Source organism: Fusarium vanettenii, assembly GCF_000151355.1.
Source record: "Fusarium vanettenii 77-13-4 chromosome 2 genomic scaffold NECHAsca_18_chr2_1_0, whole genome shotgun sequence".
Lineage (NCBI taxonomy): Eukaryota > Fungi > Ascomycota > Sordariomycetes > Hypocreales > Nectriaceae > Fusarium > Fusarium vanettenii.
In genome coordinates this window covers 928488-941834 of record NW_003315867.1, presented here as the reverse complement: position 1 = coordinate 941834, position 13347 = coordinate 928488, and the positions used below count along the sequence as shown (strand labels likewise).

The 13347-nt window shown below is 53.7% G+C and overlaps 3 protein-coding genes across 3 annotated transcripts; 1 reads left to right on the top strand and 2 right to left on the bottom strand.

The window, feature by feature from the left end:
* Window positions 1–2323: 2323 nt before the first annotated feature.
* NECHADRAFT_57915 (uncharacterized protein) lies at window positions 2324–4299 on the top strand. Its single transcript, XM_003046378.1, has 3 exons — window positions 2324–2799; window positions 2859–3270; window positions 3323–4299. Exons 1-3 carry the CDS (start codon window positions 2796–2798, stop codon window positions 3654–3656), a joined length of 750 nt encoding a protein of 249 aa, XP_003046424.1. The 5' UTR covers window positions 2324–2795; the 3' UTR covers window positions 3657–4299.
* A 193-nt stretch (window positions 4300–4492) lies between these two features.
* On the bottom strand, window positions 4493–9478 carry NECHADRAFT_99118 (glycoside hydrolase family 13; the record flags this gene model as incomplete). Its single annotated transcript, XM_003045817.1, has 3 exons — window positions 4493–4712; window positions 4773–9132; window positions 9246–9478. The coding sequence occupies 3 exons, from the start codon at window positions 9476–9478 to the stop codon at window positions 4641–4643; spliced, it is 4665 nt and encodes a 1554-aa protein (XP_003045863.1). The 3' UTR covers window positions 4493–4640.
* Window positions 9479–11333: 1855 nt separating this feature from the next.
* Window positions 11334–13071, bottom strand: NECHADRAFT_34124 (uncharacterized protein; the record flags this gene model as incomplete). The annotated part of the gene is made up of 3 exons (XM_003045816.1): window positions 11334–12359; window positions 12422–12566; window positions 12617–13071. The coding sequence occupies 3 exons, from the start codon at window positions 13069–13071 to the stop codon at window positions 11334–11336; spliced, it is 1626 nt and encodes a 541-aa protein (XP_003045862.1).
* Window positions 13072–13347: the final 276 nt, after the last annotated feature.

Genomic DNA, 13347 nt, shown 5'->3' with positions numbered 1-13347 from the left:
GCGAGTAATTATGGCGAGGGGGTGATAGTTAGGTCAAGATATTCGACAAAGCATTCTTGGAGTCCTTGGCCTTGGAGTACGGAGGTGGGTGATGAGTCCACAATGCCCAGCTGACACTTTAATTGATCTGGAACATGCTCAGCGTCCCTGAAATTAACTCACATTCTTTCCAGTAGCACGGGCTCTTGCAAATGATCTCGACTATTGCGTGAACTTGAGAACTTGAATGGTCAAGTGGCGTTAATGAGGACTCGTGATGATGGTGACAGGAGCCGTCCTCGACAATGAAGGTTTATTCGATTCTCGCTTCCAGCTGCATGCAAGACATGGCCCCCACGGTTGGGCATGGGGGTTGCGTTGTTGGCTGTGAACAGCCTGCCCAAGAGAGCTGAGCTCCGATTTTCACAGCGAGGAACAGGCGGGCGGAGGTAAATTGCTGGAGCAGATCGTGAGCAGCAAGCAAGGGCACGCACCCGATGCTCCGACGTGGGAATGAGCCGTGTCGAGTCGTCGTCATTCTCCCCACTCTGCCAAGGGCATCAGCGCGCTGCAGGCGGTCGAACGTATTAAAGGTTAATCGTTGGCAGCCCAGCCATTGAGCTGGCATCCATCTCGTGTTGGCATCTCGCTGACCCGAGATGGCCAAGAGATGCCAATGTGACGTGACAGTGAAGGGAGAGAGATGGTGAGCAAGATACGGACACCGGCAGGGTCGCAAGGCATGTGCTGATAACACGCTTCCGGTGGCAGTAGTGACAGTGGTACTGAATGGTGATTATCAGGGTTCACATAGAGTGAGTGACGTGCAATTGATTCTTCTGGCGATATCGTGTTTCCCATGGAGGACTCCAAAGTGCCAATGCCATCCCAACTTTGTCGGAAATTGCACCCTCAACCCAGCCAATCACGGCCGCTCTCCTCCTTGCGTGTGTGGACCACTTTCAGGCACTTTGGGGGCGTGGTCGGGACAATGCCCGCTGACAGTCAGGGCACTCAGCAAGGGGTCATCCGCTGTGGCGCCCAAATAGGTCGCTGAGCAGGCCTCGGAGAATCCACGATCAGCAGCTCCAGGGAAGCGACCAAAGACAGTTAGATCGTGAGTCTATATTCGTGCTCCATTGCGGGCTGTTGGGGGGATTTCTGGCAGCAGCCGGACCCAGGCTAATGTCCTTGTACGAGGTTGCTCAAAAGCAAAAGCAGGGTGCGGCCAGTTGAAGCCTGAGCGCTGGCTGCTCTGAATCCGAGACGCCAAGGGGCCTCAGTGAAACGACTGAGGTAAACAAAACAAAACAGAAAGCAAAACAAGAAAAAGGGGCACGCATAAAGAGGCTGCTGAGTGATCTCCTCTGCATAAACCGGCACCTATAGGCTATTGAGACGGCGCAGCTTTTTTTCTGCCGTGTGCAGTCAGCTTGTCCCCATCCAACGATATCCATCCAGTCAGCCAAAGTCTCGATAGCTCCAAGAGCACTCCGGCGCCACGAACCCGCTTGCCAAGTCCAGGCCGGTGGCTTGGGTTCTTGTGAGTACACAGACTGGAAGTACCGGAAGTCCATGCGCCCTCACATTGACGCGCCGGGATACCCGACCAATACTTGGCGCCCTGGTCACTCGACACACTTTTGGCTTCTCGTACCCGCCGCCTGGGCGCGTCCTTCCCGGCGAGGCTCGTCCAGTGAGAGACGAGCTCTGGACGGGGAAAGTAACCCCCCCAAAAAGTAGATCCGTTGATTCTTGGAAGGTGTCAGGTCGTATCGTCACGTTGGCTGACAGATTCGGATGGGCCAAGCAAGCAAGCAGCAAGGAAAAACAGAAGCAAAGGATTGAGAAGCCAGGTATCCGTAGAACGGACAATTCCAAGCTTCTGCTGGCCACTCAAATTCCTGACCTGGCTTGTTCTCCCCACCATTCGTGTCTCTGGCCTCCCTCTCTTTCTCTTGGGCTCATCTCTTGCACATTCCCTCTGCTTCTGCTATCAACTGACAATCCATATCTCTCGCTCCCTCTCCCTCTGGCCCTGCTCCTGCTCCTTCCTGTTCCCGTGTTCCTTCTCCCTCTCGTGTTCTTGCAAAAGAGGATCAAGACGAACCCGCTCTGGTCCCGCCTTCCCCCCCCAACCCTGGCCGTTGTTGTAACTTAAGTCAAAAGCGGCAGTCACAAGTCGCCCGACCCGACTCTCCCGCTCGCTCAGCTCTTTCCCAATATTTGGGCCTCGTCCTCGTCTCGTCTCGTCTCCTTGACCCAATTTTTCCCCGGTCTTCCGAGTCGCTCGCTACGTACCTTTTTCTTCCTTGAGTCTTGGACTTGCACCTGCATTCATCGATTCGCATCCTCCGTGTTTCGTCTGCCGCTCGTCCTTTGTTCTTCCGACCAACCAACCAACCGCCGACCGTATCGTCCTTTAACCACCGACCGACCGACCGACTGTCAAAGGACCGACCGAAAATTGAGAGTCACGCGCTCTTTCTCTCACTCACTCCCTCCGGTCCCGTCCGTCCCGTCCTGTCGATCTTCTGGAAGGCTGAAAGAAGAGAGAGGCTGGGAATAGGCCAAGCACCATCACGATTTTCAAGTGGCTTGGGTGACGACACCACTTGGTCAATAGCGCATTTGCACGCCGCCTCCACTGCCTTGGCTTTTTCCGACTGACAACACACAACACCACCACTCTCCCACCGCCCTCTGCCAACTTTCGATCGACAACTCCTGGGCTTTTCCGTGCCCTCGACATCGTCTTTCTCCTCGTCACTCTTTCTCTCGTTTAATTCAGGGATCACAACCCAACCACTGTCAAAATGGGTACGTCTCAGCGAATCACCCTATCACAATCCCCTCATACTAACATGAAATAATTACAGCTGCCAACGAAAACAGCGCTCCCGAGACCACCATCGTTCCTTTCAACGACCGAAAGGTCCTTCCTGCTTGCGCCGTCTCTTGTGGTGCCCTTTACGATGCCAACGGCGCCTGTGTTCCTCCCATCATCGCCGTAGACGCCGGCCCGAGTGCTTACACACAGTGTTTCTGTCTTGATACCCGAGTCGCTGCATTCTCTACCGCAACCAAGGGTCCCTGCGACGACGCCTGTACTAACGACCCCAACGGCCTTTCCTCAATCGCCGCATGGTTCCGCGATATTTGCACAGTCGACGAGAACGCCAACAAGGGAAATGGAAACGGTCAGGTCTCGTCAAAGACGACGACAACCGATGGTTCTAGCTCGACTGGCGGCAGCAGAGCGGGCGCCAACTCTAGCGGCGGCGGTGATTGGTATGTTACTTATTGTTGAGACGATCAGCATATACCTAACTAGGCCCTACAGGATTTCGAACCACTGGCAGTGGGTGATTATGCTCGTCATTCTTGTTGTCGGCATTGCTGGAATTTGGATTGGTGCTTGCATCTGGCGCCGCCGTTACCTCCGCAAGAAGGATCGCCAGTCCTCCCTCGGCCAGAAGCACTCTGGCTCAGCATCTCGACCATCCTGGGGTCCCGGTATCGAAGCCTCCGAGGCTGGCGGCATGCCCTACAACACGGGCTACGACTCGAACCGAGATTCGAACGGCATGATGCTCCCCGGCGCTGGGGCTGCCGCCGTTGTCGAGGAGAAGCCCAAAAAGGAGAAGAAGCGATGGATCGTCCGTGACCGAACATGAGTCCAGTGCTCGATCTTGCGCCACGTCTTGTTTCCCTTTTTTTTCACGACTCTCCTTACCAACGTCCGATTCAAAACAGCAACATCCTGTGCATCTCACGATATAAACCGTGCATTTATCTATACGGCCGTACTTTCCGACACCCTCAATTACCTATGATTTGACCAGCTGGGGATAAAACCCAGCACTTTACAGAAGGGAGGAAACACAAGTCACGCATGACAAGACATGAGCAGCTGTCTCGAATCGCGTAACCCTGAGACAGGACCAGAGCATGACTTGTGGTTGCATCCTCTACTTCCCTTTGTGGCACGTGAGCCACGCTTGCTTTATTTTGACATTATCTTTGTTTGTTTTCGGTGGCGTTTCAGTGTCTTTTGGATATCCGGCGTTGCTGGGAGAGGCGCAGCCCGCTGGTTTTTTTGGTGGCCGCCACCATTGAACTACTCCACGCTTTCAAAGGCGTGGTTGGAATGCAGGGCTTGGCACCATGGGGAAAATGATTTGTCTTGTTTTTATTCAACCCGGCATAACGGAAGTTGCTCGTGGACATTGGTGCCACATATTGATGGCCTCTCAGGTTTGAGGGCAAGGGGCATGGGAGTCTATCCTTGACATACAATCCTACTATTTTCAAGCCGTTAATTGTGCTATTTCTGGCCATGTGAAGGACTAGACCTCTGGCTGTGCTATTACGGGAATAAGCTCAACAATGAGAGGTCTAGCGTTGTTATGGAATCGATCTGGATCTTGACTTGAGCGCCTCAGAGATCATGGCTTGAAGGAAAACACGTAATCACCAACAGCAACCGAACGTCTGGTAACCAAGTGGTGGTGGCTAAAAAATACTTGTCATTAACCTGATCTAGGAGAATACTCGTAATGCAAAGATGCAGAATCCGTCGTCGTGTGCTCATGCCCATGCCCATGCCCATGCCCAAGGTGTCATATCCTTCTCTTGTAATCCTCGTTTCTATCCTATCCCTACTTTTGCTCCTCCACGGCATCCATGTACAAGTCGATGAGACATCCGGCCGACCAAGCTTGTGTGGGGCTCTGCGAGTGTGTTAGCATGAGATCAGCATGTTGATCTTGTATATATAAACTTGAACGTACCGAATCTGGGCAGTATTCTCCATTCTTCTGGGTCAACTCCTGAAGACCGGCCCAGGGACTCTCCTGGATCATCTTCTTGCACCCACTGAGGCGTCGAGTAACTTGCTGGAAAGCCTCAGTGCGACCCTCAGGCGTCGTCCGCCTCTTGAGGTCAAACTTGAGCAGAGCACGGAGGAAGAAGCCCGTGGGCCATATCCACTCAGGTCCCTGATGGTAGTTTCGTCCCTTGCTCGTGGCAAAGTCATCACTGTCCTCGCTGTTGATGTAGTAAGGCCGGTAGTTGAGGTCTGCGGGATCCAGTGTGGCCATTCCTTGAGGGCCTCGGAGGACCTCGTCAGCGAGGCACAGAGCGTGCATGGCGTGGGCAGGATCAAACAGGTCGGGCGCCGTGGTCATGGCAATGGCAAAGTTGGGGCGCAGCTGGTAGTCCTCATACTCCTTGCCCGACTTGTAGAGGTCCTTGTAGACTCCGCGGCGGTTGACGATGGGGGTGTTGACGTCGTATTTGGAATCATCTTCAGGTGACAGGGGCACATAGTAGCATCGCTCAAAGTTGGCCTTGACCAATCCTGCCCAGTTAGCCAGCGAGATGGAGCCACCATCAGACTTGTCCACACTGGCATATGCGTACTGGCCCTTCTCGTTGAGTCCGGCTAGCCAGTTGAGAGTGCTGTAGAGCATGCCCGTGATTTCAATAGCAGCGCCATCACGAGGAGTTCCAGGAACACCCTTGGAACCAGCACGCTCGCTTTCACCCATCTTGTCCATCCATGTGCCGCAGTTGAACTGGTTGCCTCCGAAGATGATACCAGTCTCCCAATCGACCTTGATGTCCTGGTTGAAGCCCTCATCCTTCATCTGAGAATCGATTTGAGGACCAGCGTTGGCTTCTCGGTACTTCATACCCGAAGCGTGTCTTTGAAGCGCCTCCTGGATGACCTCTTCGATGGTGCTCTCCTTTGAATACGCCCTCGAATCATCGGTGGGGAACCAAGTGTCATCGTAAGGCAAGAAGCGACGCTTGACCTTGGCCTTCAAGATGCCGACACCCTCAGGGGCAAATCGTGTGTAATCTTGGATGCACTGGAGGAAGAACCAGATCGAATCTCGAGAGTTGTACCGAGGCGCATCACCACTGCTCAGGAGGTTGGGAATCATGCCATGCTTCAACACACTCGCAAAGGCCAGAATGTGCTCCTTGGCATCATCGAAACGCCCGGTGCCGATGAGGAGACCACGGAGAGAGATGAAGACATCTCGTCCCCAGCATCGCGCCCATTCCACGGCAAAGTGAGGAAGGCCAGCAGCAAGAGAAGGTACCAGCTTGTTAGGCCACAGAGATGCCGACTTGACGTATCCAACCTGCTGGACACTAACCATGGCCAGGCTTTGCAAGAACCATTGTCCATCTCTTACGCTCGCGTTCATGAGCTCCAGAGACCTCTCCCAGCTGGCCATGTAGGCAGTGCGCAGCACCAGGCCAAAGTAACGAGGGAGCAGGAAGCTTGGGATCTTCCTGATAGCATCAAACCGCTCCTTCAGCCACGTTAAAGGCTGCGCCATGGCCTCGTTTCCGGGAATGGCACTGATTCTTTGCAGTCGGGCCAAGATGTAGTCCAACGCCCACTGACCATCACGAAGGTTCTGACACAGCGGATGAGCCAGGTTATTGTCTCGGATAATGTCCTTGAGAAGACTCCACCATCCCTGAAGACCAGCGTAGACGAGCTTTCCATGTCCGGGGATATCGTATACACCATCCCGGCCATCGCTCTCGGCTCGCTCTTCAGCCTCACATCGGTAAAGAAGGTAGTTGAGGTCAGACAGGTTGAGCTCATTCCATGCAGCCTTGGCTCCAGAGGTGACGTAGTTGTCCAGACCCGAGGAGTGCTCCGCCGCTGGGATCCATGTCTCAAAGAGTGCAATACTTCCCGGAGGGAACTTGTCGCGCACCGTGATGATGGTGTCGTCGCCCTTGATCTCCATCCGAATTCCTGGCAGGTCCTTGACTCGGCTGGGCAGACCACGCAGATGCTTCTTGTCCTCAAGGATTCGCTTGGTCGTCTCCTCGCTGGCGTCAACCTCAAGCATCCAGCTGCCCAGATGACGGGCTTTGGTGCCACTGAGATGTACAGCACTAAAGGCACCGTTACCATTGCCGTAACCGGGGAATGCGGTATGGGCAATGAGGAAGTAACCTTTTCGGGACTCGGGGTGGACTCGGTGGACGGTGATGTACTGGTCCTCATGGTGGATGTGAGTCTCATCATAACCGTCCTTGCCCATCAGAGTGTGAATCTGGTTGAGCAACTTCTTGACACCGCCAATGCCATCCTCGCCGCCTCCGATCTTAATAGGCTTGGGCCCAGACGATGCTGATGTGTAGAGGCGAGTCTCGTTCACTAGATCCACGAGCTTCGGGTAAATCTCGTCATAGCCCATAACACTGCCAGTGGCACTTGAGCACATGCAGACAAGGGCTGCGTTGGGCAGGGTATCTCGAGCATCACGCTTTTGAGCTGGTGTCTCGTTGTCGTGGGTGCAGTCCATGAACAGGGCATGTACTGGGCTCGGCTTGACTGTTCGGACAATCTCTCTGGAGAAAGGCCCAGAACCGTTGGTGTCACTGGCCTTTGGGCTCGTAGGACTTCCCGAAGGCGTGCGAACGTCTGACTTGGAGACCTCGTCAACCTCAAAGCTACCAATAGGTCGGCCACCGTGCCTGTGCACAAGTCGGCTGAGTTCACCCGTGCTCCAGGCCTGCATAGCTTCACGGATAAGAGAGCTGAGGCCGAGACGCTTCACAAAGACATAATCCATCTCCTCAGATCCAGTGAACAGCTCAGCGACTACATATAGATCTGGCCGCACCCGGCGGGCCTCGTCCAGGATGTGCTCAGCGACGTGGATAGGGGTAGAGTGGCAGTTGTCAATGCGAAGACCAGCAAAGTACTTGGCCAGCATGCGAGCATACTTGGTCATATGCTCCCATAGCCAGGGGTTGTCTTCAGGGCTCGAGCCATATCGCAGCTTGACGCAATCACCCCAGACAATAACTTCTCGGCGAAGGTAGACTCGCGAAGCAGGGCCCGCATTATCAACGAGCGCATTGCCACCCCAAACCCATCCATTGTTGACCAAGGCAAGGTCTTCGGGCTTGTGCTTGGATGTTGTAGCATTGGCAGGAAGTCGAGTAAAGTATGTCTCGATCAGGGGGTTGGCCTCGTTGATGGGACCCAGCTTGGGGCCATGCTCGTCAAGTCGGACATATTTTATCCTGTTAAAGATTTGCTGAAGGATATCGTCCACTTCGGAGTCATACTCCTTGTAAAAGTCCACGTTGAGAATATCCAGGATCTCGACAATCTTGGCTCTTGCTGTGGCATCATCAGGGGACTCTAAAACAGAGGACAAGAAGCTTGCAGCGACATCTGGCTTGACTCTTCTGCGGAAACGCTCTCCCATGCGATCTGTACCAGCCAAACCAAACTCTCTCATAAAGGTGACCTGGTCCTTGACCGGCGCCGCCTTGGCCTTTTGGAGCTGCTTCTCAAACTCGGCCGAGTCTTCGGGTGTGTGTAGGCTTCCCTTGGAGAGAGCTTCGACCGTCGCATCGGCGTCTCGGTCGACATCGAGGGCGTAGTATTCCCACAGTCGGATCTTGGCAACAACCTCCGTCTTGATTGCGTTCATGATTAGGAGCAGATCTTCGCTGGACTTGAGCTCGGTTGGCAACCCAAGCTTCTCCAAGTTCTCACTCAGCTCCAGGAGCTTTGTGTCAAGCTGGTAAGCAGGCTCCAGCCAGGGAGCCGTAGTGAGGTTGTAGCCGGCCTCGGGGTGCTCTTCTAACCACTTGGTGTTGTTTGCCGTGTGGTTAAGCACAATGTCGGTCAAGCTGAGCAGGGAGTGGTTCTGTTCGAGACTGGCTACCATCTTCTGGACGTCCTCCTCGCCCTTGGGAAAACAAGAAGGGTCCCAGCCAAGTTGGTCGTACAAGCTGTAGGGCGAGTTGGACTCTCCGCGCACCTGTAGAGGAGTGAAGTGGATCATGTTGTAGCCGCGATCACTAATGCCACCGAGGTGACGCTCCCAGTCGTTGGGATATTTGCCCATGAACTTGCTGATAACCGAGAAGATCGACAGGGCGGGCAGCGGCAACGGCCTGCCGTCAAGCTGGAGTCTGGGCGCAACATCGATGTAGTACAGAGGGGTCTTCTTGAGGTTCTCCTTCTGGTCAGAGCTGTCTTCTAGCTCTTTCTTGAGGTCGGGGAGCTCGGCGTAGGTCGTGTAGAATGCATAGGCTCCAGGCTGGTGAATGGGAATGGAGATTTCGAGTGTGCGATTGAAGTCTGGCGTGAGCCTGAGTTGCGACAAGAGTTAGTGACTGTGTTACTACCATCCGTGAGGTTCTTAGAGAAGTGCCGGAGTGCTGCAAATAACTCAATTGACTCCATGAGTTTGAAATAGACTCACTTGTACTCGCGGAACTTGTCGCGACGAAATTCCTGATCCTCGTCGGGGATGTTGACCCAGAGGCTGCCATGACGACAAATGGACGACGTGCCCTCGATAGCAAAGCGTATCGTGATAGCATCATTGGACCTGGGAGCCAGATAGATGTACTCGCCCGGCACCTGAGGCGAGCCATCGTCGTTGAGCGGCAGCAGATAGACCTCGTTGGACGTCATGGTGTGCGGTGGGCTCATGATGAGAGGAGAGAAGGGCGGGCGCTGCGTGCCCCGCGGAACGACAAGTACCTCTTGGAGACGGGATGGAGCTCATCCACTGCAGCTGCAACCACAGCCAAGGAACCGCGTAGCGCAGGTAGTGGAGCAAATGATGGCTAACGGTTCGTGTCGGCGGGGAGCTTGAGGCACGCTGCTTGGGTCGTTTTAGTGGGCTCGCCTCTGCTTGGTCCAGGGATCTGGGATCTGGGATCTCGGGCGGGATCGACAGATTGAGAGACGACGATGTGATGTGCCAGAGATAAGGCAATGTAGGGAGGGAGGTGAGAGGCTGGGATCTCCGATGGGATGATCCAGAAGAGGGATGATGAGGAAAAGAAGAGGGAAAAGAAGGTGTGAGGATGGAAAGGATAGTCCGAGCGAGTAGGAGAGGACGGGACCTAGCCACAGCTGGAGGATATGGCTGTGGTTGACGAGGTGAAGGACAGAGACAACACCAAAAAGTCTACTACAAAAGAGAAAGAAAGAGGAGAGAAGAGAAGAAAAAGCCAAAAATCAGACCATCAACATCAAGCCATTTCTCTATAACCGAATCTGGGCAACTTAGTATCAGGTAGTAGCAGTAGTAAGCATCAACTCTGTGTTACCTCCCGTCTCATCCGTGAGTCCAGTCTGGGCGGTCAACACGAACGACGGGAGCCAGGGTCTACCAAGCAAGTTTCCTGCCTTTCGAATCACCCATCACAAACACGGTCGAGGAGCAGGGGCATTCGTTCCCGGGACGAGGCTGGAGCAAAGCAAGCCCAACAAAAATAATTCACGCATGGCCAGTGGACGAGAAGGAATTGAGTTTTTTTTACCCTCTTCTTCTTTTCTTTGTTTGGTCGTCAAGAGATGAGCCGAGACGCACGAAGCTTGATGCTCTTGGCTTAGCTCGAAGCAACACCAAGAAACAAGCACTGCAGTCTGCAGAGTAAGCGGGACAGCGGCCGACAAAAGACGGACTAGCCTTGAATGGTTACGAGTCGAGCTCAAGTCCAAGCGTCGCCAGGGGAAGCTTCGCAAACAATGCGATGAGGGGAAGCTTCCGAGTGCGGCTGTCGTAAGGAGACTGGTCTAGGTAGTCTTGGCTTTTGTCTCGGTGACCGCTTCTAGCATTTTGTTGGTGGCATATGGGCTCATGAGAGTCTTTTCCTCCTTCATGATTCGACTCTCCTACCAAGTCATGAAAATTTGCCAACCTCCTTCACATGCTCCAAACCTGGTTTTGTCAGGAATTACGTCATTGAAGCGCAATGCAAGTTCCCCAATAATTTCCATCTGCGGGCAAGAATTAGCGCCTCGTCTACTGATCCATCCTGGATCCCGACTCTCAGGCGGGGCGCGCTACAAGATCAGTGGACTCTAGGGCAGAGCTTGGGGCTTGAGGTTCACTGAGGAGCTCTTACTCCGTCATCCACCCGCCGATGAGAACGAAACCTCGAGTCTAGAACGGTCCTTGTGCCGATCATTCAAGATGGTCAAGGTACCCGGGACTAGACGCAAATCATGAGGAAGAAGGAGGGAAACCAGCTGGCAACTGGATACCTGGAAGATGATGGTTTGATATGTGCCTTCGGTTGTGTAGTTGGAGTAGAATGGTAAAGCTAGGAGATAGCGATAGTATGTAAAATCTATGTAACGAATAAGTCCTCTATGAAATAACAATGGATATTTTAAACACCATTTTCCTCCCTCTTTTTATGAATGATGTAGCATCTCCCCACCAACACAAACCTCCCCTCCACAACCCACGCTCCTTCAACCACCTCCCCCATCGTTTACCCACCGCTTGTTCCACTTTCTGCTCAGTCAGCTCCTCCACTCCCATGATCCTTCAAAACCGCTTCTTTGTAAGAAACAGCGATGAAACAGTCAGCAGCGCACCCGCAGCGATCACCATGACCCAGATCTCCGAGATGGTCTTGACCAGCACGTCCAGGCACCGCCGCCTCAGCTCCGGGCTGATGGTCGCCAAAATCTTGCTCTGCGAACCCGCGATAGCAGCCCGGATCTCTTCTGTCGAGAAGCCTTGACCTTGGAGCACCTTGTTCATGCCGTCAAAAGCGCGGCTTTGGAAGATGGAGCTGGCGATCGCTAGGCCTAGCATTTGGCTTTTGCCCTGGGAGATGTTGAGGAACTGGATCGATTCGGCGAGTCGGTCTGGCTTGACGATATGGGCTGCTACCGCGTAGCCCGCCTGACTAGTCGTCAGGCCGAAGCCCAGGAGCGCTGAGAAGCCGTACGTGTAGCTCGCGGGAGAGTCAGCCTTGATGGTGTACATGGCTGCACCGCCAACCGTGAGCAGAAGGCCAGAGATCAGGTACCAGACCATATGGTAGCCGGTACGAGGCATGGCATATCCGCAGAAGAGGATGGCCGTGATGTAAAAGAAGATGAAGGGGAGAAGTCGGACCGCCGCCTCAGTTCCCGAGTCACCGTGGACAAAGAGAAAGTACAGAGGGATATAGTACACGGCCACGAACAGACCAGCTCCACCACACGCAATGGCGATGTACAAGATTATCATCTGGGGGTTGGCCAGGAAGTCGCAAGGGAAGAGCCGATCGATCTTGTTGGTGAAGACGGTGTTGTACTGCGTGATGGCGAATGCAGCGACGAAGACGACGAAGAGCACGACGCAAGTGATGAACCGACCATCATCCCACGCCCACTCTGGACCGCCAAAGGTGAAGGCGAGGACGAAGCAGACATAGATGCCCGTGTTGAGGGTAATTCCCAGCCAGTCGAGCTTCTTGAGCTTCTCGACGAAGGATGTGTCGGGCTGTTGAGGCAGCGATGGCAGAGCGAAGAGGTAGATGGGCGAAGTGATGGCAAAGATTACCAGGTTGAGATAAAACGCCTAGAGTTGGTCAGCCAATGTTTTCCAAGCAAGTTCGAATTATCAACTCGAGTTAGGCTTACCCATCTCCAAGTTGCAGCGCTGTCTGACAATAGACCTCCAACCACTGGTCCAAGGATACACCCTCCTCCATAGACGAAGCCTTCAAAGGCGATATAGAACGCAGCCTCGCGAGGACTGGCAGTCGAAGACACCAAGTTCAATGTTCTACACGAGTTAGCAATGATTTCGTCTTACCGACATCCCTTGAATCTTACCCAAGATACATGCCCGCACCACCAGCGCCAGCCCAGACACGTCCGACGATCATGGCACCCATAGAAGGAGCAGCACCGCAAAGGGCACTAGCTGCTGAGAACATGACCAGAGACGCGATGTAAAGATACTTTGTGTCAAAGATACCGTACGCCTTGCCCAGGGGAAGGATAGCAACTGTAGCTCCTAGGCCGAAACCTACGCCGAGCCATCCAAGCTTTGTGACATTGTCAAAGGTCTCGGACACGGCAGCTTGGATGTCCGCAGCAATGGTTGTATCGAGCCCGTAGAGAAAGTTTGCCGAGAAGATGGCGACGCATACGAGGAACCAGCGGAAGCCCCTGATGGTTCTCTCCTGCTGAGGACCCTTGGGCTCCGAGGTCGTAGGGCTATTTTCGTCTGAGGACTCGTTTCGAAGGGTTGGAGTACTCGAAGAAGGGTTATCCTGTTTCTCCATGTCTCCTTGGTTCTTGCCAGGGGCATTGTGAGTGATGATAGAACTCATAGTGTGTGATGTAAAGGTGTTCTAGTGAACGAAGCTTGGAACTGTTGCTAAGACAAGACATCTTGGTAACAGCGAAGCAATGGTATTTATCTACAGAATCCTCCTGGCCAACACGACTAAATTTCACAATCCTCATCTTCCCAAAGGAGTTCAACTCCAGAACTCCTCGGTTCCGACCCCAGTTGTAAGAGAGGTTGACCGAAATTCCGTTGGTCTGACCAATCAGAT